Below are 27301 nucleotides of genomic sequence, written 5' to 3' on the forward strand. Positions count from 1 at the left end.
ATCTGTCTTAAGGATAAAAACAGGAGTTGATTCTAGGAGGTACAGTGTGATGTTGCAAAGAGATCTTTGAGGGAATCAGTCCTGAGGTTCTTCTGTTGTTGGTGGGCAGGCCATACTCCCAGGTAAAAAGCAGGGCTTGCTGCAGCTATCAGAGGAAGCCTTAGAAGTATGTCTCACTGATGTGTGTTTTGTTCCTTAAATGCTGTAAGAATTATGATAGTGGTCTCAGAAGAGGAAGTATTTTTAATAAAAGAAGGGTCTTTTATTAAATGAGCAGTTTTTCTACCCAGGTTAATATGAGAACTGGCAGCATTAACCTAGCTGTATTATCTTGTAGACTAGTGAGGTTTTGTTAAGCTCTGCTGTGAAGTGACATTTTGTCCAGTTTCATTAAAGCTTTGTTAATAGTATGTCTACCTTCCTCCTGTCTGTGATAGGTGAAAGAGTCAAGACTAGGATATCGAGATTTAGATGTATACTGTTGGTGAGGATACTCCTCTGCTCTAGTGGATTGTTTTGGAGTGCTGAAGAAAGCAATCAGTGATCTGCTAACTAAGACTTCTGTTTGGTCTCTATGTGAAAGCTTGCATTCATATGCTTGATTCTGTCTATAACAACATCAAATACTTGGTGCAAGCTAAAACTTCTGATTGCATTCAATACATCTGGTGTAAATAACTGGGGGGGTGGGTTTTTTTTGTAGGTTCATCCAAATGAACTGACGAATGGTGTCATAAATGCTGCATTCATGCTTCTATTTAAAGATCTCATCAAACTTTTTGCTTGCTACAATGATGGGGTTATTAACTTACTAGGTAAGTAACCTGGGATCTGGATCTCATATACCATGAGCAACTGTAAAACGAGTTTCAGATCTATTTTTTCTTTTACTTAACTTTCATTACAACTACATTTTTCTTGACTGTTTTCTGAAGTGAGAGAAAGCTTTAAACTATAACCTCTTACATTAGTGTTCATCTGAGGCTGGATTGTCATATGCCCTTGAACTGTTGTGGGTGTCTACTTAAAGATTCTGAGCGTCACTGGGCTTAGAAATGTATAGTGCTGTGGGAACTTGCATAATACATCCTGCAAGGTTAGCAAAGCAACTTTTGCTCTTTGATTGCATTTCTTGAGATGCCCAGATTCTTGTGTTACATATGCTGTGTGGTAGCCTTATATGAAAGTAACATAGTCCTAACAAATATTCCTGATCTTTCTGAAAGCATGACTGACAAAGCCAGATCCCCTCCAGAGTGCCTACAAAGGCTATTTCTGCACGTTCTGAAGTGCAGACAGATTGGTGTAATCACCAGCAAAACACATCTTCAGCCATCTCTGCAAGAGGCTTTCTTATGAAGTCTAAACTCACAAGTTCCTGTAAACTGTATAACTGGCCCTGTAGAAAGTGAGCTTCAACTGTTAAAACCTGTGAGCACTTCAGCTGGTCTAAAAAGACAGCTAAAAACTGGGGATGCTTGGCCCAGCATAACTGACCTAAAATTCTGCCTGCAACTAGAAGAGGAAGAACAGACAGATTATGGAGGCTGAATGGGCAAAAAGATGTTCCTGAGCTCTAAAGCTCAGCCAATTTTATTTGTATGCATGTTGCAATGCTTTCCAGAGATTCCTTACAAGTAAATCCTAGGTGTTTTGACTGAAACTATAAGCATGGGAGGCTCATAGTACAGATACAAATGTGTGGGGTATAACAATTGGATTGAAATTTATGGAGTCTCCCTCCTTGGAGGTCTTCAAGACATGCCTGGACGCATTCCTGTGCAACCTGGTCTAGGTTGACCTGCTTCTGCAAGGGGAGTTGGACTAGATGATCTCTAAAGGTTCCTTTCCAACCCCTACCAATCTATGGTTCTATGAGATTTCACTGTCTACTGCTACTTAAACCAAAATTAAAGCTGAAATATGTGGCACTTGTGCTTGATAATGGACACAAACCAACTTAAGAGAGCTACTCAAGTGGAAAAGTACTGTTCTTTGGACTGAAGACAACTTGGGAGAGAATATATATTAATATATGTTTAAGTATGCTTAATGACTTTGAATTTTAAGTTTGGTATCTACTTTACTTCTTATTTTTGAAACCTCATTTGCATCACACACAATGCTACGAGTGGTTGGGGGTACAAATTTCCAGTCTATATAACTCTTTAGCAGCTCAACAAACCCTATTCTAAATTCTGGTTAGGGCTAGGAATGCCACTACATTAATGTCCAAGCAGAAAAATATTAATGGACTGGGATATTCTTGAAATGTGGTTTTCCTGAAAACTAGAGTTGCTGATGAATACAGACCTGGTGCAAGATATCTTAACTGAAATTTGCTGAATTATTTCTTTAGAGAAATTTTTTGAAATGAAAAAGGGGCAATGTAAAGATGCTCTTGAAATCTACAAACGATTTCTCACTCGAATGACCAGAGTATCAGAGTTTCTTAAAGTTGCAGAGGTAAGTGACTTCCAATCTCTAGAGTCTGACACTTAAGTATTTTTGAATTTTTTAGCACTGATATAAAACAATAACTGCACTTGTTAAGCATCTGACTCGCTGTGTATAAATGTGAGGCAGTAGAGAAGTTCCTAAATCTGCTTGTTCAGCTCTTATTGGAGTAGTTAAGCTCTGCTTAGGACTTCAGCACATCTCTGCTGTGCAGACAGCCTCAGCTTTCCTGGTAATGTAACAGATGACACAACTTCAACCATATCAGTGTTTCCTGGAAATGCTGTAATAAATGCATGATTCCAGGACAAGCTTGAACATAGAGAAACATGTAGCAATTTGGAATAAAAGCATAATGACTTTGTAAATCAACCAACTCCAAGTTAACTGGAATGTGAGATTTTCCTGGGTTTAATCCTTGTTATCATCCTCTTATGTGGATAATACAAATTGTACGCGGTTAATTAACTCTTTTCTGGGCTCTCATTTGTGGTAGTTGGCCCCTTGGCACAAGATGAATGTTTTCCATGTTTCATGCTTCATTATAGTGGACAGCAGTAATGAGATGAATGAAAGGTTTGTTTCTTTGCTAATTTACTTAACTGTTTATAAAGGAACCTGCCAGACCCCTAAATGGCACGTAACGTCAGATATGAATGTTGAACTTCAGGGAGTGGAGCACTTTAGATGCCTACAGGCCAGCTTTGGAGGACAAGGCTAGTAGTGACTATGCTTCAGTGTTTCAGGGTATAGTGGAGCTTATTCTTCTGCAAAAGCTAAAGCAACAGGCACTTTGAAAAGCCCTAGTGAAGCTTAGGACAACTAAATAGAAGCTTGCAGACTTGCCTCATCTTGCTGTATTTGAAATGCTGGGAGAGGACAGAACAACAAAGTGACTGAGCTTTAGCATTTTAGTGATGTCTTCTAGGATTTCCTCACTGGATGAATTTCAGAGAATTTGATTCAGGTGGTCAGGAGACTGAATAGTATGTGCTTGACAGTTCATTAATGGTGTCCTCTGAGACAGCAGTGTATAACCAGAAAGTTTGGGTTGCAGTATGGAGCAGGAACTTACCCTGGGTGGAACAGAACTTTTTTTTTTCCTCCTAATTCATTTAAAGAAAAGTAAAGAAAAGAAAAAAGGGAATGCTGCAGGTTGTTGAACATAGCTGCTGGAAAGATGAGCATCTGCACTTGCTAACTTTGTAGTCTTTTTCTAAAGATAAAGTGCATGATAGGTTGAAGAATATACCACAGTTTTAGTCAAAATTAGTGCCTGCTGAAGTGGAATAATGCACTTTCTTTTTTACCTCTTTTATCTCCACAGCAAGTTGGAATTGACAAAGGTGATATCCCTGATCTTACACAGGTAAGCTTCTCTTAGCATTTTCTTAGTATCTATGTAATAACTTAAAGTTCTGTAATTGGGAGTGCACCAGGAGTGTAAATGAAGTCATACCACTTAACATTTTAAAGCCCTCCCAAATAACAACTACCTCAAGCTATTTTTGAAGACTGATATAACTAAAATAATATGTTTCATGATTAAATCCCACCTGTAGTTGAAGGGTAAACTGTTCTGCTCTTTCTTTGCTAAAGGACAGATTTTCACAGCTTGGGGCTCAAGCTCTTTATTGACAACAGACTACATAGAGTCTGTAGTGTGACTTGCTTCATAATCTCTCTGTGACACAGTCTTGGTCCAGAGATGGAATTCAGAGTAAGACTACTGTCATGGTCTAGCTACAGTTGACCTGAAGTTTAAATGCAGAACTTTTGATTCTATTGTTGATCTTCCTTGTATGACCTTCCAGCATGCATCAAAATTTTTAACGTCAAAATTCATGATTATCAGGGGACTGAGGCATCTTCCTTATGAGCAAAGGCTGCGGGAACTGGAGCTGTTTAGTCTGGAGAAGAGATTACTCCATTCTCTCATTAATGAGATTACTCTCATTAATATTTACAAATATGTAAATGGTGGAAAAAAGGAGGTTGGGGCATCACTTTTTTCTATTGTATGTAGCAACAGGACAAGGGGTAATGGGATGAAGTTGGAGCACGAAAAGTTTCATTTAAACATAAGAAAAAGCTATTTTACTGTGAGGGTGAGAGAGCCCTGGCACAGGCTGCCCAGGGAGGGTGTGGAGTCTCCTTCCTTGGAGGTCTTCAAGACCTGCTTGGACACGTTTCTGTGTGACCTGATCTAGGTGGACGTGCTTCTGCAGGGGGGTTGGACTAGATGATCTCTAAAGGTCCCTTCCAACCCTACCATCCTATGATTTACTTATGCTATAGCTGATTAAATTCTGTTGTGCTGGTCCATTTTCAAAATCACTTGCAAATTGACCTGAGTGCCTGGCTTTTTGTTTAGTATGAAAAGAATATTTACTGGGAGGAAGAGATCCTCAACAAAGAGCTCACTCATGGCACTTTTGATGCCAGTAAAGAAGTGCAGCACTTGTAAATCATAAATATTCATAACCTATGAATGTGTAGGTTTCGAGTGCCTCTTGAAAGCCTGGTTTAAATCATTGTTAGGACAGTGGTTTTGGTTAAATGGCTTTTGGTTAAAAAGACAGTTAAAAATTCTGAAAGTGAGACATATGAGGTGGAAAGTTTTAATCTTTATGGGTTTCAGATGATCAAGGCTGTAACATGTGATTTCATGTGAGGAAAGCTTAGATGTCTAGCATCGTGTGGAATACCAAACCCAATTCTGGAACAGTTGAACTACTATGTTCACCCAACCCTCTACCTCAGGGGCTCTTTTTTTAACAAGATCCAGTCAGTCAAGAACTGAAGTTCTTGATCCAAAAGAACTCAACTTAAACTCATTTAATGAAATATGCTTTATAAATTCCTGTAGCACTTTTATTTACTTCTGCTTGTGTTGTGTCAGCCTGCTAGCATGGCTGCCCACTGGGACTGCACAAGCCCTGCTCTGTGTTGTCAGTCAATACTGTACTTGCTCAGTGGCACCTAGTTACTGCTGCTGGAGGGTCCCTTTTACTTCATCAACTAATGATTTAAAATAGAATAGAACAGTTCCTTTGGAAGGAAGGGATCCACAGTGATTGTGTAGTCCAACTAGACCTGACCCACTTCAGTGGTCTTCTCAAGTAGTGCCTCATAGCTGTATTCTCCCAAAGACTGCTTGAGACTCACTTGCTAAGGCTAATCTGCAACATGCTGTAGATTGTGTACAAGACTTAGGCAGGGTATTTTAATGATAAATAAATAAAAGGTGAATAATAAAGCTGAATTTAAGCTAATATAATATGTAATATATAATTGTATATAATGCCAGAGGTATACCTACATTCTTAAAGCAAGCCATGGCAATAGCCAGTAGTACTCCACAAGAAACTGGTTTTGTTGATGCTTGATGTGTGACATACTCTGTAAATCCAAACAAATGGTCACAGGACCAAAACACAAGTTGATAGCTGTCATCTTTGGACTTCCTATTTTGGCTGCAAGGTTTTGGAAACTGAGGAGGCAGCTTGGCAGCTGGAGAGCTTGACTCATTTTTATTTATTAGCAATTCTTAAAGTATGGCAGTTTTGCCCTAAATAGCTAGTGGGGAACCTATATTTAAGGTTCCACCATGATGATGAGTGATAGATTAATCTATCACTAGATTAATCAGTGTTGCAAATTCCAGACAATATTTAATTGCAAAATTGTTGCATCTGGGTAGATATTTTCTGAAACTTCCTCTGTGAATTCTGTTTAATGGGTGAGTTTTGTATTACCTTGTTGGCTTTTAAGAAAGCTGTGAATACATTAGAAAACTATTTCAAGTGTGTAGAAGTAACTGGTAACAGGAAATAATGGATTCTTTTTTTAAACATAGCTTTCTGCTTATATGTTTCAATAGACACAACTTGTATCTTATGCTATAGCCTTCTTAAATTCATAGAAGTCTGAATCTTTAAACAAATGAGAGCCTTTACTCATCTTCTTGCTGCAGGATAATTATTGTAACTGTCACTTGTGTTTAACCAAATTCTGGTGCTCAAATTGAATGAATATGCCTATAAAAGCAGCAGTGGTAAAGATGTTTCTGCATTGTGTTTGTATGTGCAACATATTTAAACTCAAGCCATCACCCAGTGATTTCTTTTTGAGCATTTTAGGTCTGTGTGTGTTACCTAACTGCTCAGGTTTAATGCCAAAATTAATATGCATAAACTAGACGTACACTTCGCTGTGCATTGGTACTAGGAGGTACTAAGCATCCTGAAACATCTGTTTTAGCAAGCCAGATGGTTTTCAGCATACTGTACATAGGAGAAGTGGATAGTCTATTTTCAAATATCACATACTGACTTCTTTGATGCATATGTATACCCTGAAATCAAAGACATTATTTACAGAAAAGCCACCTTAGGTATTGCTGTCAGGAACTGTGGTGGATTTGAAAGGTTGATAACAAGAATTCCCCATTTAAAGACTGTTCTATTGATGAACCAGTAACCACAATTAAATACTTGACTATTACATTCTGTTGTGTCTCTCAAGAGTTTTCTCCTTGCTTGTTGATCTTGTAGGAGTCTACTTACTTGGACTCTATTTTTATACTTTTATATTGGAGTAGCTAAGCATTTATGAACTACTTTTCCTATGTACCATTGCAATAGAAAGTGCATGCCTGGGGGTATTACCTGGCCACAGTGGGGTTGCTCAAAGTAAAACCTAAGGTCAGGGAGGCTTCAAAAAGGTTTTGTAGATGGATAAAATACTAATCTTTCTGCATTTTGAGTTGGCTGCTGGGCTCAGTGCCTGGCTACCATTTTGAGAAGAAACAGCTGTAAGTTTATGTGATGCTGGGAGTCTTGAACCAAAGATACCTGGTTTGGGGGGCATTGGAAAAGACTTTTGCAGACTAAACAAAACTAAATATTACCTAACCCTCTGTTCATAAAAGAAATGTTGGAGATCTGACTAAAACCAAAACTGAAAGGTTGGCCTTGCACCTATTACTCTTAAAATGAATGGTGTGGATGCCTGTGCTGTCTCAGAGCAAGATGAGCAGCACAACCTGGATTTAGGCTTCAGGTACTGTTTAGTAGAGGTCAATGTTTCTGTAAGTGTGGACATGTCATCTTTCAAAAGCTGTCTTTGCTTGACTACATCTAGCATGGAAATCCACTGTTTTCATTGGTGTAACTAAAATAACAGCATGAGCATCCACATGGTGGACTTCAGTGAAGTTGGTGCTAGGTTTCTTATTATTAAGTCATCGCCATATGTTTAGAAGTTTCTCTTTCTCTTTGCTTTTAAGGCTCCTAGCAGTCTTATGGAGACCCTTGAGCAACATTTAAATTCACTGGAAGGAAAAAAACCTGGCAACAAGTAGGTGTATATGTTGTACCGTGTATCAAGGCATAATAGTAAGAATGTGAGACTAATGTTCAGATTTGCCTCCCTTGACCTCCTTTTGTCACTTAGCTGGAAACTGATAAGACTAGATTTTTTCCTTTCCCTTACAAAGTCATCTGAATGGCACCTTTTTTATTTCTTACTTGGGAGGTTTGGGGAAACAACACATGGAACTAGATATTTTCCAAAATGAAGTAAAATGAACTATGTAAATTGCTAGAAGGAACTGTTTTTTCTGCTAAGGCTTTTATCAAAATTTATTTGTTTTCTAATGGCTTTGCATCTTCTTACTAGGTATTTGTAATGGCTAAGTCTAGGAAGGATTAAGCTAATCCTCTGTTTGTTCTTTTACTGTTGCTTTCCTTGCAATTTAGTGAAGGGTAAGTACATATGTTTACATATCACTTGCATGCAGACATGATTATGGCTTTTTGTAAGATGGCTTGATCAGTTAGATATCTTCTTTTAATTGTGCCTATACTGATACTTGCTTTTGTATTTAGTACTGTAGTTACTTTTGGTCATTTCCATTGCAGCTTCAGATCTTCTAATCAGTTCTACAGCTTCTAAGACTTATTCAACTCAAGTAACCTATAGGATGGATGCTAGTTCAGTGCAGTTTTAACTCAACTCATCCTTTCATCTCTTAGATCAAAGCAGCTCTGAATATATGTAGCAGTATTTTTGTACTTTATACTAGTGAAAGTAAACAAATGCACTGATGTATGTTTTAATTTATGGTTAGACTCTGTTGGTTAGTGGGATTTTTCTTGCATGTGGGAGAACTTTTTTCTTGGAGTTTCCAACTAACTGTTTCCATTGTTTTAAATGGCATTATTTTAAAGTAGCTCTGACTTTCTTTAGAAGAGTGGTAGACTTTGAAAATTCACTGACACATCCTCAGAAGACTTATGTTAGACAACTACTTCCATATAGGTGCTGCTGTTGCATGGTTTTATAATTTGGTAACATCTGGCCCCAGTAACTCTTTCTTACTGCCTCCTGTAGGCCTAAAAGCAAGGCATTTGCATGCATCTCTGCCTTTTATTTTTCCATTTAAAAGGCTTATTTAAGAGGCAGAAGAATCCTGTGATACCAATTAGCTTAAAAGATTAAATTTAAGGTTTGAAGTTTGCATTCCATGTCTAAACCAGCACATGAAAGTTTGAGAAATGAGGAGGGCATGCAATTATAGAGATCCTCAGAAAGCTGTCATGTTTAGTTTTTGGTCTTTTTGCAGGAGTTTTCATGACCAGAGATATAGTTTTCAAAAGTGTACTTATCTGAAAACCCCCTTTTTCTTCCTAGATCTGGGGCTCCTTCTCCTCTGAGCAAGGTAAATACTGTGAATTGCCATACTAGTTAATTCTTGTTCAGGGTATATGCATTAGAACATCTTAATGGCATAAAGAGTTACTCTATTTCTGTCTCCCAATCTGCTTTTAAGACTTTGCCACCTAGGCCCTGCATAATTGACAGAATTATGCCTTTAATGGCCCGTAAAAGTGTTTCACTGATCTGAGGGGCTGTAGTGCTTACAGCAGTGCAGGTTGCAGTGCAGCTGTGACAGAATTGGATGATCCTGCTGTGTGGAAGTATAAGAAACACATATCTTTGTCTCAGCTTCTCCATACCATTTCTCTTCCAAATTCTTCACCACGTTTGCAGCTTTTTAGGGGGAATTTCTTTTAGAACTAGGCTCATGTGAAAAGACAGGAAGAAAAATGTCATCCAAAATACCTAGCTTCAGAATTGACCTTTGTTAATGAGACTGCTTGCCTTAATTTTAAAGCAAGAGTTGCCAGTGAAGCCATCTTGGTTTTGAATGTTAGATAAACTAATGAGCTTTATGATATTAGTAGTTCCTCGTATCCCTGAAGCATTGCCAGGTGCCATAGTTCTGTGTCTCATCAGAGGTGCTGTGCAGGAAAAAAAACCTAATGAAAATTTCTGAATCTGAAGGTGGCACTTCAATGGTTGATTCTACTAAAAGCTCTTACAGATCTTTCCAAAAAGCTATTTTAAAAAACAAAACACAACCTTTCTTCTTCTCACCAAGTGCCACAGTATTGAACTACATGATGGCTGAGGTTACTAAATGTTCTTTCAACTTTAAGTAACCGCCTCTTCCCTGATTTTCATGAAGAATTTGGACTGTCCCAGTCTTAAACCTTAGTAAAGCCTTGAAGACAGTCTAGAAAGCTTATAACCATCTCTTGCTAGAGTTGTGAGTGTAGGATGGCAGTAGCAGAACTCAGAAGAAAATCACTTCAAATGCACCCTTCTTTTTCTTTCTTGAAAGTGGTTGGAATGGCAAACTACTAAATGTAGGACTTGCTTTTGCTGATTAAGGAAAGGATCTCTCTAGCATGTGAATTGCTGTAACAAAGCTTGTATTGTCTTTTGGAATTAAATTAACACTCTTCAAGGTAACTTGAGTCTTCAAGTGCACCAAAGAGTTGCAATGTATGCTCCTGGGTGTCTGTCCTTGCCATACTTAAGGTATCTTTGTCAAGAATTGGAGGAGGTAATGAAACAAAATCATAGGCTGAGCTGTCTTCCCAAGGACTTTTGTGTTACCACTGTTGATGGCTCTTTAGACTCTTCAGTCTGAAGATTTATTTAACGTAGTTTCTCCCATCTTCAAGATGGTCTTAAAACTGAGAGGAAGGAATTTGTTGTGGAGCAAACTATTTTTTTGGAACTTGCCAAGAATCCTTTGACACACAGGAAGTTAATTGCCCTGGTGAGGATTTTAAAAGGCAGGTAAGTCAACTCCAGATCGCAAGTCTCCTAGTTAGTTGTCTAAATGTTGCGTGAGTCTTGATCCCAAGGGACCTAAAACTGCTGGTGTCTCTGGTGTCTGCAGGTTCTCTAAATGCATGAAATAAACATTTCCTCTTGAGACAGGCATTGCTAGGTGAACTCACCTTGGAGTTTCTCAGCTCCATCACCTTCAGACAGCAGCTCAGTCACCCTTAAATTCTTTCAGAGAGGGGGAACAGCTCACAGTAAGAAAATATGATGTCAAAATTTGATTTTTAAACTATGTGAATCTGTGCATGAGTTGTTTGTGGACAAATGTTGGTATATTGAATCTAATATTTAAAATATTTTTTCCAGTCTTCTCCAGCCACAACTGTTACATCTCCTAGTTCTACTCCAGCAAAAACTATTGATACATCTCCTCCAGTTGATCTTTTTGCAACTTCATCTACAGCTGCTCCAGTCAGGTCAGTTAAACAGCATGTCTGGGTTACTGAGCTTGGTGTAGATGCCAAAGTTAAAACTGTAACAGGAGGCTTGCCTGCAAGATTTTGCTTACTCTGTAAGTAGCATACATCATACTCTGTAAGTAGCATACATCATACTCTGTAAGTAGCATACAACTACATTAGTGCACCAGGATAGATAATGGATGAACTCTAACAAAATAAAAGATAAAATTATGATTACTCTGTTGCTTTCAGTGTAGTAGTGATGCTGTACCACTTCCCGACAAACTTCAATCAATAGACTGAAGTAATGTGTAAATCCATAGTAGTTGTTGCTGACCTTGAGTATTCTGTTTCTAAAGCTGCTGAATTAAGATTCCTTTTTCTTGCTGTTCAAATCAGCTAAAGAAGCACAGAAATAATGAACTTTTGGGGTTTAAAATATAAAATTAACATTTGACCAATGACAAAGTCTGAATCTTGCTTGCTGTTGCTCATTGTAATGAGCATTATGATTCTACATATGTAAAAGGTCTATGTTCCTATGCAACCTGATCTAGGTGAACCTGCTTCTGCAGGGGGGTTGGACTAGATGATCTCTAAAGGTCCCTTCCAACTCCTACCATTCTATGATTCTCTGTTTGAACCAGAAGTCTGGAGAAGTGACTGAGTTAAATATCAGATGGATTACTTCACTGAAGAAAGAGTTTCTCTTGTTTAAAATATCTGGCAGGCTTAAGCCACAGAGGTTTTACCAACTGTATTCCACCTAATGCCTAGAAATGAGTGTTTCTTGCTTTCTGACATGGCACAATGAAATGCTGAAGTAGAGTGGAGCTGTTTTCAGTCACAGCAGTTATGTACTTGGTTCTTAGAGACCGCCTGGGATTTGGGGTTTTCGCTTGGATTTTTTTGTTTGAGTTTTGATTGGTTTGTTTGACTTTTTAGGGATTGTAAAAGTCTCATAGGTCTGTAATTATCAAGTAATAGAACTAAGTTAAGGTCCCATCCTAGGGTTTCATATACTCTTGGCACTTAGTGTAGGAGAGGTGTTTATGGCAACTACTCTAATCGTAAGGCCTGAAAACAAAAAAGTCTTTCTCAATGGTTTCATCAGCCATCCAAATTAAACTATTTGTAATTCCTACAATCCAATCATGGGGGCTTAAAAAACTTGATTAAAATGGATGAATTCTTACAGTATTTAATATGTCTCTCCCTTTCCTTGGCAGTTCTTCCAAACTATCCAGTGATCTTCTGGACCTTCAGCCAGATTTTGCCGCTACTGGGCAGGCAGCTCCAGCAGCCCCTGCTGGAGCCACTTCGTGGGGAGGTAGAGAAACCTCACTGTCATCATCTCTTCTCCGTCTTCTTGCCTGGCTGAACTGAAACTTGGCTCTTTTCTCTGCTAGTACAGGATATTCCCAGCTCACTCCCAGGCTTCTGCTGACCTGACAGTCAGGCATCCCTTCGCAGCACAAGGCTACTCCTTTTTCCAAGTATATGCATAATAGTATAAGCTGCTTATAAGGGCCTGACTGCAAAGCTGGGGGGGAGACAGTATTATGTGACTAAAAGTGAGCAGGAGGGGAATGGCTGAAGGTGAACAGGTAGGATAGGCATGTGAAAATGGAAGAACTAGAACTGCTCATGTGCTTATTGGCAAGGTGAGGGGAGAAATCAGCTCTTCTGTTTATAAAACAAAGCCCACAGGAGAGTAGGAGAAGAATGAAAAATGTCTCTTAAAACAAAAACACATCTAAAGCAAATGGTGGCAAATTAGTTCTGTTGCAAGTGTGGTTACCTCTGACAACCCTTAAGACATTTTTGTTTAAATCTTTCATGTAGAAGTACACGTAAGAACATGAAAACAGAAGTAGAGGGCTAAGTGCTTTCAAATAGGAACACCTAACCAGCTCTCTGAAATCTGAGCTCTGTGGTGAACTGAGCATGTTATTCCAAGCAGCACTAGCAGCTGGTGATCTGAAGAGGACTAATAAATGTAGGCAGTGTTCACTTCTGTCCTGTGAAGACAAGGAATTAGACCAGTAAATGTGATTTTACTTACATAGTTGTAAACCCACAGTGGTGTAATCTTAAGCAGAGATCTTCTCTCGTGTGGCAGCTTAATGAACTCATCCCTCTCATGGCAGGAATGCCTCACTGAGTCATGCTGACTCTGCAATGAAAGCTGATACTGGGTACTAGTGGCTTCTGCATTTCCTATTTCTGTAGTTCTACTTCATTAAAGATGACACTGTATCTCAGCCAATTCATTATGAGAGCATAGCTATGGCTGACATGTAGACCACGTTTTGCATATTCCTATTTAATCTATTGAATTGATTTTTTGTTTTTTTGCAGAAGTGTGGATTTTATTAACTGAAATGTAATCATACCCAGAAAGCAAGCCCAACGAGTCATCTGTTCTAGGATATCTGGGACTAACCTGCAATTTTCTATTGCATCCCATTTGCCTGTCATTGCCAAGTACTGCAACACAAGCTTTTGAGATGCTTGAAAGAGCACTTGCTCATTTATGCAGAGTAAATAGCCTTTAAAATTGTGAAATACAGATTTGCCTTGCAATTGAAAGCTGATTTATTTGGTTTTTGACTCTGCTTTCTTGGACACAACACCCTTAGCTTGGAACTCAGGTGTTTTTATTCTTCTGAATTAGTGAAAACTTTACAATTGATTAGTAGTGCACCTGTGCACCTAGTTCTCTCACCAGTCCTTTTCCATTATGGAGTAACTTTTTTCCTTTTAGCCAGGATTATCACTAACCTCTTCAAGTATACTTCAATCTTATCTTTCAGAATAGCATTTTGCTAACTTAGTAAGCTTCAAGTTTGCCTGCTTTACTGCTGTCAGGAGCCCAGGTGTGATGACATATTACTGCACTGGAATCTTACCTTTTTTTTTCCTTTCCCCTTTTTACTGTTTTCTTTTTTGAACTCTTTTAAATAATTACCAAACACCATGTCAGACATGCATAAAGTGATAACTGGAGTGGCTTTGGTGTGAAAACACTGAAATTTCATCTGGTGATGAGAAAACCTTTCAGGCTTATTTAAACTGTATCTGCAGGATTAAGCCAGTAGTCAATATAAATTGTACAGTCCCAGAGGTACTACAGAGCATTCTGATTAGTGCAGGTGAGATCACATCAGGAATACTATATCCAATTCTGGGCTCCTCTGTTGAAGGGTGAGGCAGTTGGCAGAGGGCTACCAGGACTCGAGGGAGCTAGAGCACATCTCTGCAGAGGGAGATTGAGGAAACTGGGACTCTGTCATCTGGCAAAGTGGAGGCTAAAGGAGATTTAATAGTGGCCTACAATTACTTGAAAGGGAAATTACAGAGCAGAGCCAAAATATTCGTGGAAATTATGTTTGATTATAGTAAAGGGTAATAGCAACATTGCAGCTTTGGAGGCTGATTGGACATGAGGAAAAAATGATTTCACTTGGAGAGTAGAGCACCATTGAAGCAGATTCCCAGTGTGAGCTAGTGGGCTCTATTCCTTGAGATTTTTCAAGACCCAACTAGACAAAACTGTGACTGCCCTTGTCTGATGTTGTATGTAGTGTTGTTCTGACTAGAAGGCTGGACAAGACCTTCCTGCCACCCAGGACTTTTGGGACAATGTGTAACAGAGCCTCCCTGCTATTTAAGCCTCCTCATTTGGAAAACTCCTCTGGCCCACAGCAAATTAATGTAGGAATTCATGAGAAATAAGTAGTAGGGGGGAAAAAAGCTGGGGAAAAAAAGCTGCAGTTTAGAATAGCTAGGAAAAATGTGAAGGATACTTCAAGATGCAGTATCAAACTGGCACTGTACATGTCACAAACCTTAGGAAGATGTGTCACTGACAAATGCTCCTGCTTTCTCAGTCTGACTGGCAGTGTAGAGTCTATGTGTTCTGACATGCTGTATATTTTGTATAGTAGACTGTACCTTTATGGTATATACAGCACACTGTATATTTTGTTGTATACTTAGTTTATGTCTGAATGAGTTCTGACCATAAGTTATCTAGCAAATTAGCTATAACTTGTGAAAGTCTGATTTGCTGTGCTAACAGGAGATGATCAAGGTAGGGTAATATGTTAACTGCAGCATACCCACAAGGTGAACAGATAGGCACCTGTCAGTTAAATTAAACTGTATTATTACAAAAAATATAGTAGGTCAAATTCTGCATCCTTGGCAGATCTGACTTTTGGATGTGAAAGCAAACTGACTTGAATTTCTACTCTGAAGTACCTTGCAGTGTGCCTTTAGAACATGTATTTGCTATTAGTATTGTTACTTAATATTGCTATACAGAAAAACACTGGTTTTAATCCTTCCCATATTAAGAATAAGTGTAGCCTGCAATGCTGCATAATTGTAACTTCACTGTATTGTGATCTCTAACACAACTGGATAACAAAAATTGATTTAATAATAAGTTAATGGAAGGTGAAAGTTTGCCAACAGTTGGTTGGTTCAAGTCTCACTGTGAGACATCCACCTGGTGTGCAGTAATGAGATACCAGAGTGCTGCATTTTTAATATACTGTTATGCTCATTCAGAGTGGTGTTTTGACTTACCCCAGCTTGTGCAGTCAGTCTGAAGCAGAGCTCTCCCGAGGAACCAATTATGAAAATATCTACATGTGGTTTCATGGTGCCTTTTTAACAAGTGTTGTAAAATAAAGACAAACTTGTGAAGATTGAGCTGCGCTTGCTCAAAGAGTTTTGCTTCCTACCTGCTGACCCATAGCAAAACACCTGGCCTTTGTGCTTGCTGTTCAGTGTGGATCAGATGAACCCATGGCCCTGTTATGTATACAACAAATCTAGGAGTACTGCTGAGCTAATGGATAGTAAATAGGTAGTTGTTGAGCTCAGGCTATTTTAACTGCAGTATAAGAATGTAGCAGTCCAAATGGGTTCGTTTTCACAAGTTGTTGTAGCAAATAGTTTTGGGGTTTTATGTAGGCAAAGCTTCCTCTGTCTTTGAGCTCAATCTGACTGATTTTAGAGGACACCTAATAGTACGAAAGTCTGTCATTAAAGATGCTTCACTGGCTTCCAGAAACAACTGACTGAGGAACTGAAATTGGAACAGAGCCAACTTGCTTATTCTGTCAATCATTTGTGCTCATAGCATGTGTTAACAGAGGTGGTTGTTTCTGTAGAATATGCTTGCTCTATCACAAATACTGGAAGAACTGCTTTCCTATTTTTTGTTGGGAGGGAGGGGAGCTAAACACTTCTCTCAAGTAAAAGAACCATAGCCTGTCTGCCTCTCAGAGTATACTTGAGGCAGTAGAGATGCCATGCGTTCTATCCTGACAGAACGCTGTATTTGCCGGCTGCTCTCTGCTACAATTCCTGGCTTTGGTGCTGCTGTTGTAGAGGGTTCTGGGGCTTATGGGTGGATTGCAGCAGCCCACTTTGGCGGAACAGTAAGCTGAATTCTGCCTACTTTTAATGACTATAATGTTGATTTCGATTGCTTTCGGACCACTTTGGTCTAGAAAATACTTGCAATTAAGCAGAATTATCCTGAGATTCTCTTAGATATCTGAGTATGTTCTGGTTGTAGCTCATTGATTTAAATAAGCTTGAACTACACTTGTTTACTGTATTTGTATGTGAACACTGGTGTTCATTGGGCCTCACTCTTCCTGTGTGTGGTTCTGTTTGGTGAAAGTCTTGAATCTATGTGGTATTTAGTAAACCAAGGAGCTTTCATTTAAATTTTTTGTTGTCCTTTGGGGATGTTGGCTATTCATAAACTTCAAAGAGATCTACTGTCTTGCTTTCACACTGCTAAGCCAAATGCAAGAGAGAACTAGTATAATGGTCAATTAAGCTACTAAAGAACTGGTTCTTGGCTTTACCCTACAGTCGTGAAAGGTAGAAGACCTTCCTGTCAACCGTTATGGGCCTCTACTTGGTTCTCTGCTACAGTTAAAGAAAAGGAAACCAGTTGTGTAAAACAGAAGTGATATCAGTGTTTGAACTTCTTGCTGATTAGATATTGAGGAATTTCTCAGATCTGTGAAACTTGTGTACTGGTTCTGTTTTGAATAGAGCTAATAAACAGAATGTGCTGTGTAATGTAACAATAACTCTTAAATGCTAGAAAAGCCAGTGCAGAAATTATGTTGAACACAGACATGTCACTTAGAGAATGAGGATATGGCTAATGGACATCTTCTATCTGGCAGTTGTACTAATTGGTCTGTTTCTTTATTCTGCTGTCATTTTAATGGACAATCACTAGACCTCTTGGGAGAGGGTGAGTAATATTTTTTTAACTTCTAAGACTTTGGAATGTGAAGCTTCAACTTTTCTGGAGTTAAGTGATGGTGGTCTCTTTCCCTCTTCCCCTTACTTTTTCTGTTTGATCTTCATTATATGGTTGCATATAGATAATCTGGCTGCACTTTCCGGTGTTACCTCTGAGCCGCAGATTTCAGATCCATTTGCCCCAGAGCCTAGTGCAACTACTACTGCAACTACTGATACTACAACTACTTCAGCTGCTGCCGCTACAACTACAACTATTACTTCTGCCACTGCTGAAGTGGATCTCTTTGGAGGTTAGTTTGGTTGCTGTAGTGCTCTCCACCAGCTCATAAGGTAGATGAAGCAATACTGAGTTTAGCTATTGTAACAAGGCCTCTAATTTAACCAGCTGTGTCAGAGGTATCTGTGTGTTGGATGCTAGGTGGAATGGGAAATGTGAATTGTCCAACTACCTCTTTGTTTGCTGTGCTTTTAGCTGATAGACTCCTCTGCATATATATGGAAATGGAAAACTGCATATATATAAGACTGAGTTGAACAGCTAAGAACATTAGTTCTCAGGTCCACACTGGGGTAAGCAGGTATTGTTTCCATATTAAACAATAGCTATGCACTGCATTACAGTTTCTGAGAAAAGCAGTTGTGATTTCATACTTGAAGAGGATGGACGTGGCAGCCTCCTGCCCCTTTGTTACATGTCACACTTGAGCTGTTTTGTGTTTCTTTTGGATCTTTCCTGTAGATACAGTATTGAGCCAGCTCAAATGACTATACTTCAGCATTCTTGTGTCTAGGTTTTATTTTGCATAGCATTAATAGTAAAGGAAAGTAACAGTAAGCTTGTACCAAATGTCAAACGTACAACTAACATGTAGGAAATATATTCTTATAGTGTAGGTATGCTCTTTCAGCCTCTAATGTTAGTTAACTTCTTCAGTAAGAATAAATATCCCCCTGTATGTTGTCAGTTTTCTTGTCACTCCAGTGCAATAGGAGGCTCCTCAACAGCATGTCAGAAATTACTATTTCTTTTTAGTGCTATACCATCCCAAGTTAATGGAGAACTCTTCTGATTTACAGACTAGTAACTAACATGTTTAAGGTCATCTATATCACCATTTTTGCTGTTTAAAGTTTTCTCTTCCTCTAATACATATTTCCAGTGAATGTCAGGAATTAGTAATAACTTACTGCTATTAAAAATGAATTCCAGTGTGTTCTCACTGAGATGTGTTTGTCTATTGCTTGTAGTGACAGGAGTGCTGGTGAGGCCTTGTACATTAACAGTTTGACTACAAAGTTGGTTTTTTTTGTTAAGGACTGACTTCAACAGACAGCTCCAAGATATCCCCAATAAAACTGCTGAGAAGCTGTAAGAAACGACTGCTACCTGCTAGTTAACCCCTCTTATTACAAAGATGGATAATGGTTCAAGTGCCACAGGATTGGGCAGTTCAGAAGCAATTTTAAATAGTCATAGGCAATGGTTCTAGACAACACCAGAACCAAGAGAGTCTGATGGTTATTCAGAAGCCTACTGGGGACACCAAGACCCATGCTGATTAACACCCCTGCAGATGCATAGTGTTTGAAACTTTCAGTGTGTAGATGTTGCAGTCAAGCCAGTCTTGGGTAAAGCACTTTTGAATTGCATTATTAATTGAACATAGATATATGGATTTTAAAGCATTTAATAGTTAAATGGCTAGAAATCCCTGCAAACTTGCAATGGGATTAGGAGAAAACCCCCTATCTTTGCCTGTTCTTCCAGTACTACAGCAGCAAGATGTACCCTTCTTTTTTTTTTTCTGCTTTTTCACTATTCCATTCCTGGAAAATGGCAGCTACCAAATCATGTGTCCCGTGTTTATTAAGTGGCAAAGAGTTGGATACTTTCAGTTTCTAGAGGCTGAGCTGCTCATTAGACTGTTTAGCTGAGAAGCACAGTCGCCTTCATCCTCTGCTATGGAAAGAATTTTACTTTTGCAGTATCCAGACTTCCATGACTCGATCTTTTCTTTCAAAGAGAATGTGTTTTTGTTGCTAAATACCATAAACCTCCAGTGGTTTGTTTTTTAGGTGAATACTGACTTTTTCCTGGAACACTTCAGGATGAAGCAAAGTTTTTTATTATTTACAATAGCAGAAAGCCTCTACTTATCAAGGAAACAAAACATCTCTAAACACACTAAGCAGTGAAGATACTTTTGCATTGTCTTCAAGACACCACCAGGCCAGACTGTTATAGAATCCTGGAGTCCATATCAATCTTCAGTCTCCATGGGGAGTTTTTGTTTCTTTTTTTGTTTGTTTGTTTTCTGAAGCCATCTGATGTCCCATGCTAACATTTCTTCTTGCTTTAAGATTATATACAGTGCAAGAAATAGCAGCTTTGAAGCAGACACTGTTGCTGTCTAGCTTTGGTGATACTAGGTATGCTACATTTAATAAGTAGGTATTTGACCTTTGAGATCTGCTGAAGAGAGATACAGTCTTCGAGGTCACCTTAAATTTTTGCAGCTTGACAGTTCTTAGTTGCTTTACTTAGCAGTGATCTCAGAAGGAAAAAAGTAAAGTCTTCATGGAGTGGATGGGTAGGGAAAGGAAGCTGAAAGCTGCAGGAAAAAGGCAGAGGAGTTGATGGAAGAAGAGGAGCCTTTGCAGAAATGACTCTGTTATTCTCTTGTGCTATAGTGCTGGTACTTGAGCTGAGTAGGAGCCTGCTTGCTGCCTATAACTGGGCTTTGTCTTTAAGAGGAAAAGCAGCTCTACATTATGTCTTCATCTCTAACATGATCTTGGAAAGCAGATGAGAATTGCAGGATTGATCCAGCATAGGTTTGTTTTGAAGAGTTCAATCTCATTAATGGGCAAGCTTTCAGTTACCTGGGCCAACATGAAGAATTCCTTATCTTCTTTCCAAGGTAAACAAGAGGAGGCTGTTTTTAAAGTGCAGCTGGAATTGTTCCTGGAGGGGAGAAATGCCAAGGTAGAAGAAAGGCAAAATATCTTGAAATGCCATGTATTTCAATAGTAGAATTTGGACACAGTATTTTTGGGCACTAGTAATGTGCTTGAGTTATATTCTGTTGTGTGATTACACTAAGCAGTGCAAGTAACAAGTATGACAAGTGCTGTTAGAAATGTCAATTCTTAGGCATTCAGATGACATGAATTGTAAGCAAGCAGAACTATGGTTTTCCCTTCAAAGAAACTAAAGGCAAAGAGATTGAGACTTTTTGGCACTTGAGGGCTAGTAAGTGTCCCTATGCTCACAAAAAAAAAAAAAAGGCAAACTAGCACTTAGTTTAAAAAACAAATGACAACCCCAAAAATCCCACAATTCCTTCCTGACACTGAGCCTAGTGGAATATTTCTTATTAACTCAAGTTCTTCAAGTCAAAAGTAATGAGGGGTAACTGAAGAGGAAAAAACTCTGGAAACGGGACAAAAAGATCTTTTCATCTGTACACTTTAGTTTTATGATCTTTCCTATACTTGTGACTTTCCATAGGGTTGTTTTGTATGTGGCATAATGTGTTAAATGATTGAGTCAGCTGTAGCATTGTGCCCTTGTTTGCATGTAATTTCAGTAAGAACTATTTGTATTTAACAGTTTCTGTAGTGCAGTACATGATGCACACCTATCACTCCTAAGAGATGTTCTGTCCAGTGTGAAGCTTGCAAAGGTTTTGGCAACATCTCTTTAAGTTTCCAGGCTGTCTATAAACCCAAGTAAAGATCACAGAATGGAATCATAGAATGGTAGGGATTGGAAGGGACCTTTATAGATCATCTGATCCAACCCCCCTGCAAAAGCAGGTCCACCTAAATCAGGTTGCAATTGTGTGCTACTTGATTGTAGAAGTTAAAAGCTAGATTCACCTTTGAAGCAGAGGATGCTCAAATGTAAGGAAGTGGCATAAACTGAATAAATATAGTAACTATTTTAAAGGAAGATGATCTTTTACAGTGCTGGATATGCAAATGTAGATTTACTGTGCCAATATTTCACTGTTCAGGTGAGGAGCCCTGGCACAGGCTGACCAGAGGGGTTGTGGAGTCTCCTTCCTTGGAGGTCTTCAAGACCCACCTGGACATGTTCCTATCTGACCTGATCTAGGTGACCCTGCTTCTGCAGGGGGGGTTGGACTAGATGATCTCTAAAAGTCCCTTCCAACCCTACCATTCTATGATTCTATGATTCTATGAATATGGAGGAAGAAAAAATCTCTCTCAAACAGTCCCCCTTTTACTAATAAAATATGCAATACTTAATTGTATCAATTTCTGCACATAGTGCTAGATTTTAGCAGAGGGCAACTGTGCAGGTGGAGCAGAGACTTTGAAAGGTTTCACTTGGTAAGTGTTAACTTAAATGGCAACAAAACCTCAGTTTGAGCTGTGAGTTGTAGAGTCCCCTGTTCAGGTTGGTTTGTCTCTAGGCTCATGTAGGCTTCTTTAAATATTTCTCATAGAAGTTCAAGTTCTTAACAGAGTGTTTTTCCTTTAGATTCTATTATGAACTTGGGCGTTTATCCCAGCTGCTGTTTAACCCAAGTGTGGTGTTAAAGAAAATGATGATACTTGCCAGAAACCTTATTCAGAAGTGGCAATATGGTGCCAAGCTAGCTGTTCTCTTACATCTCTGAGCTGGAAGGAATTTGTGTCCACACAAACTTCTATGGCTGTTGCATGTGGAACTTCAGTAGTCTACATCTGGACAGGAATAGGTGTTATCCTGATGCTGAAGTGGTCCTGACATAGAACCTAGTGACTATGCCTTCTGAAGTCTCCCTTTATATGAAATCTGGAGTCTATTTTTTCATGCTTTCAGACTGACTTCTGTGGTGTTGGCCCACAAGCTTGTGTGATAAGAAATGGACTCTTTAGAAAAGTGACCCTGTAGAGTAAAACCCACCATGCACAATATGCATAGCACATTCCTGTAGTACGATTCAGAACTCTTCAGTCCAGTTCTGTGTTGAATTTCTTTGATTGTGGTGTAGGCCAGTGCCTGGTATACATATAATTAGTCAAACATCACAGTATTTTCATTTTTTACTTGGACAACTGCCATCCAGTTTTCTTGTTACTCAGAAAATAGAATTATCTTTAAAATGGCTTATTAGCAGGCCTCTTTTGCTACTAACTCATTTTAATTCTATTGTACAAGACTAATTGGCTGTTATCTCTTCTGTTGGATTTTCAGTGCATGTTCTTTTGAGCTTTTTAGATTTAGTGGCACAAACTTGTTTTTTAAAATGGTTGTTTTCATTTTAAAATTCACCCTCAAGTTAAAGCATGTGAAGCTTTTACCTATACTAGTCTGACAGTGCAATTGCAGTATTCCCCAATGTATTTTTTTTTTCTTTGCTAACTTTGTAGCCATAGAAAAATGGCCTTTAAGAGCATCTTGAAGTATTTAATCTTAATTGCACAGTCTTTTTGTGAAGAAAATGCTTGCCTATGAGGATAGTCCAAATGGCACTGTCCATTAGGACTATTTCAAGAAATTAAGAGCTTCAGATGGTGGTTTAAGCTTAGGAATAATGCTATAAAAGACCAGAGCTTGAAATTGAAACATACCACTTAGTAAGTGGCAAACAAAAAAACAATCAAGGAAAACTCATGAGCAAGTCATTCCAAAACCCCAAACCAGTTGGTTTCTGACTTGACTGGTTGGCTTAGAGGTGATCCTAAAAGAAGGCAAGACAGACTGTCTAATAGTTAAGATGAACATTCTTGATCTGTCAGAAGCAAGCTGAGTAAATACAGCCTATGCATCAGGTTATGGCTTCAGAAAGATCCAGTCGGAATACTGTTAAGAAACAAGTAAGTTCAGTTTCTCAAATGTTGCATGACTGACTTGGCTCAAAACCTAGAAGTGGTAGATGCAGACCTCTGACTATGTAATTGGATTGTTGTTCATAACGGTGCTTATGTGTGCAAAGCACTATGCAAGTAAAATCCCAGTTGCAGATAAATCAAATGTCTGATGGGCTTTGAGCGTGCAAGTTTTTAATATCTTTATTAACACCGACTTACTGCCATACCTCTGCTCTTTCTTCATTAGTTGATTTTGGGTAGTATATAAGCATGCTGCTCTGAACCCTTATACAATGAGAATAAGGCTTTCTTTTACAGTCACTGTACTTGCTGAGAAGCTCCATCTTCAAACCCTGTCTAGAACCGGCTCGCGTGGGGTTAGGGGAGAGACAAAGTGTTTGGCGCTGCATGAATTGTCTTGCTGTCAGAGTAGCAACATTCGTGTTGTATAAGGGGATCTACCTGTGCAATTTAACTTGGTTCTTTTACTATAATTTTCTTCTCTTTATCCTTTTTCCTTTCATTTTCTTTTCTTAAACTGCACCCAAGATGCCTTTGCAGCTTCTCCTGGGGAAGCCCCTGCAGCAGCTGAAGGGGCAGCAGCACCAGCTACCCCAACCCCTGTAGCAGCAGCTCTTGATGCATGTTCAGGAAATGGTGGGTTTTATGTCATTAGATAGTCTCTTGTTTTGCTGTTTTATTTATGGGTTTTTGTTTTTTGGTTAAACTACATGGCAGTGTGTTTTTCTGAAATTTTCATAGTGTTTGCAATTGGTCAAAACCAACCTTAGACTGAAGAGCATGCTTGAAAAAAATTGTCTGTTTCTGAGTCCTGGTAACTGTGTCCTCACTTAGCAGTGTTAATAAACAATTCTGTCAGTGCTGAGTTTTTCAAGCAGTAACCTGCTAGACTGGCTATTCTTTTGTTGCATTTCAATCTCTTTTTTGGCCTTGTCAGACAGTCTTGGAAAGTTTTCCCTTTTAGTAAGCTCAGCCAAAAAGATAGTTTTTATTTTGGAAAAACATAAGTAACGTGTCTGGATAAGTAAGCTAGATATTAGAGCAACCTCCTCTGTGTGTGTGTGTATTTGCAGTATGTGCATTGCCTGTAATTGCTTTTACTTGACTTCCTCCCTCACTGATCCTAAGTATGCATACACATATATTTCCCCTCTCCTTTTTTATAAGACCCCTTTGCCCCATCCGAAGGTAGTGCAGAGGCTGCTCCTGAGCTGGACCTCTTTGCTATGAAGCCAACAGAGACTGCTGTTCCTGTAGTTACCCCTACAACTAGTGCAGCCACTCCAGTTCCTGCAACAACTCCTTCTCCAGCTGCTGCTGTTGCTGCTGCTGCTACTGCTACTACAGCTACTGCCACTACCACTACCGCCACCACTACTGCTACCGCCACCACCTCCGCTCCTCCTGCTCTAGATATCTTTGGTGGTAAATTTGTTTTTAACTCTTTGATTCTGCTGGATTGATCTGTCAGGAGTACAGAACAAACAAATCCTTGTTGCATGCATGCATGCAGTGTGCTAGGCTTTCAAACCAGAGAGCCTATTAACTCCAAATCTGATGTGCAAAACTTGAAAGTTCTGCTTTCAGTCCTGCCTTTCAAAAATGAGTTAAAGATGTGTTATGTTCTTGGCCTTAGATTTATTTGAGTCTGCTCCTGATGCACCTGCAGCACCTAAACCAGATGCTACTCCTAGCATAGATCTCTTTGGTACAGGTAAAGAGAATGCTTGCAATACTCTACTGTTTTGGTGCTGTGTAATGGTGTAAACTGACTTGAGTGATATTTACTTCTCGATTTTTCTTTCATTTCTGGAAGATGCTTTTTCATCTCCACCACATGGAGCTTCTCCTGTGCCTGAGAGTTCTCTCACTGCTGATCTCTTATCTGGTGAGTGCTTGTTTTCACAGGCCATTTTGCCTACTTCATAGACTTGTTGGTTGTTTTGTTTTATTTCTTTCTCCCAAGAGTGTAGTAAATAAATAATCCAAAATCAAACAAATAAACCCTGCATTGCCAATTTACATCTTTAAGCTGAAGTACTAAGTTGTGCTCTTGATGCCTTGGTCACAAGATGTGCAATTGCTGATGATACAAACCATGAAGTAACTGACACTGGAGTTGGGTAAGTAATGTGGTTCTGGAGAGAGTAAATCCTCCTCTAAGCACAACAGAATTCTTAAGAAGCAATTCTTTCTTTAAAAGACTGTGGGTTTCAGTTGCTCTGTGAGAAATGTAACACTTTCTGTTTGCAGTTCTGAAGACTGTTACCAGAATTTGCCAACCCTGTGGTTCTAACTGGTGAAGCCCATGTGGCTTTGAAATATTTAGCTATCATTGTTGCCTTGCTGATACTAAATATTATTTATCCTATGCTTACTGCAGTGGATGCATTTGCAGCCCCTTCTCCTCTACCCACTGCCTCTCCAGCAAAGGTGGATTCTTCAGGTGTGATTGACCTATTTGGTGGTGGGTATTTTTCTTTCCTCACCACTTCAGAGTTGAATCACTTCATTTCAATTACCTTTGCACTTTGCTAAAGCTGCGGGTTTCCCCTTCTCACAGCTTTTCTGTCCACTGTTAATGGCCAAGACTAGCATGTCCACTTCTCTGTGTTGCACAATAACGAACTGCAAATAAGTTGTCACTGTGGTCATTCTGTTGTCACGACACTTGCCATTCTGTCTTCAGTCAATGCATGTATGGCTCTTGCTCAGAGGCCTAATGGAAATCTGTTGCATTCTTTCTTTCTTCTTTGCAATTCTCCATGGTCATGTTGTTTTCTCTTTGGTTCCGTTTCTCAAAGCAGCTGAAGTTTTGAGGGTGACTTGTCTCAAGCTGAGTGTCTGAATCACAGGATATTAGTTGGATTTGACAAGGTGGAAATGAGGATGGACACAACCAACTCTAGGGAGTGTCGTAGAATGGGAGTGTTTCTTAGAGAATTTTCAAACATTGCTGAATTATTCCTCTAAAAATACTTAATGTAAGTCACTAGGTTTCTGGCTCAATGCTGGTTTTATTCCCAACTGTCATCCAATGCATTAATTTCCAAAGGGCTTAACCCTCTCATCTAGAATGCAGTGGTTTGTATGAGTTTTCTAAGAGGCCCAACTCAAAAGCAAGAAGATTTCTTTCAAGTGCTGGGTTGCTGTGCCTCCTTTTTTCCACCTGAACTTTGCATTCATGGTACTGCTCTGCAATGAAGGTGGCTAAGCACTTTCATTTTCTTCTTCTGATAATGAAGTGGTTATCTTTGTGTCATATTTGTTTAAAATAATTGATCAATTGACCTATGTGACATTGAACTCCTTACATTTTCTTGATGCTTTCTGGAATTCCCTTTAGATGCTTTTGGAAGTAGTGCTTCTGAACCTCAGCCCACAACCCAGGCTGCTTCTAGTTCCTCAGCTTCTGCAGACCTACTTGCTGGTAATAATGAAATTCTAAAAACTTGTTATTTTAAGGCAAAACTAAGAAATGGTCTTTGAAATCTTTTATCCAAATGTAAGCAAACTTTTGTAGTGGAATAAAATACTTGTTCAAAAGATTCTTTAGTACTTTAGAGGTCTTGAATTAAAACTACAGTGACTTTTGTTTTTAATGAAGACCCTAAACTGAAGTACACAAGTCTTATTTTCTGTACTGTCCACTGAATATGAGTGTATACATAGTTTTTATGACTGGCTGTTGTAGTACTTAAGCAGTATTGCAGGCTGTACTGCTTGTTCCTTACTCCTAATTCATCTTCCTTGCTTGGTTGATTTATTTGAGGCAGGTTACATGCTTAAATGTTAAGAGTTTGAATGAATTATTTGGTTAGCAGTCTTGCATTTAGCCAAGGGGAGTGGTGTGATGAGGGAGAGCTTTTCTGAGCACAAGGGCATAGAAGTAATAGAGACCCTCTTGTTATACTGGCTTAGGTGAAGTCTCTACCAGTGCTCAATGCAGCCCTGCTGTCTCACCCTATTTCAAAGGCTGGATAACTGTGTCATCCTACAGATAAGCAGCTTCAGCCGAATTCTGTTTGTACCGCTGTCCAAAATTCATGCCATGCCATGTATTTTAGTGCCTATAGTGATTG

The 27301-nt window shown here is 39.1% G+C and overlaps 1 protein-coding gene across 1 annotated transcript in view; it reads left to right on the forward strand.

Annotated features, from left to right (window-relative positions):
* The window catches only part of SNAP91 (synaptosome associated protein 91), a 70986-nt gene that overhangs the window by 27161 nt on the left and 16524 nt on the right, over positions 1–27301 (forward strand). The window contains exons 7-22 of the mRNA XM_061991480.1: positions 704–815; positions 2360–2466; positions 3785–3826; positions 7748–7818; positions 8220–8225; positions 9154–9181; positions 10969–11078; positions 12293–12393; positions 17344–17358; positions 17492–17662; positions 23748–23855; positions 24387–24644; positions 24856–24933; positions 25036–25107; positions 25603–25686; positions 26566–26649. Of these exons, the coding sequence (XP_061847464.1) occupies positions 704–815; positions 2360–2466; positions 3785–3826; positions 7748–7818; positions 8220–8225; positions 9154–9181; positions 10969–11078; positions 12293–12393; positions 17344–17358; positions 17492–17662; positions 23748–23855; positions 24387–24644; positions 24856–24933; positions 25036–25107; positions 25603–25686; positions 26566–26649 (1447 nt within the window). The remainder of the gene's footprint in view (positions 1–703; positions 816–2359; positions 2467–3784; positions 3827–7747; positions 7819–8219; positions 8226–9153; positions 9182–10968; positions 11079–12292; positions 12394–17343; positions 17359–17491; positions 17663–23747; positions 23856–24386; positions 24645–24855; positions 24934–25035; positions 25108–25602; positions 25687–26565; positions 26650–27301) is intronic.

The sequence above is a fragment of the Colius striatus genome, chromosome 2, assembly GCF_028858725.1.
Source record: "Colius striatus isolate bColStr4 chromosome 2, bColStr4.1.hap1, whole genome shotgun sequence".
Classification (NCBI taxonomy): Eukaryota; Metazoa; Chordata; class Aves; order Coliiformes; family Coliidae; genus Colius; species Colius striatus.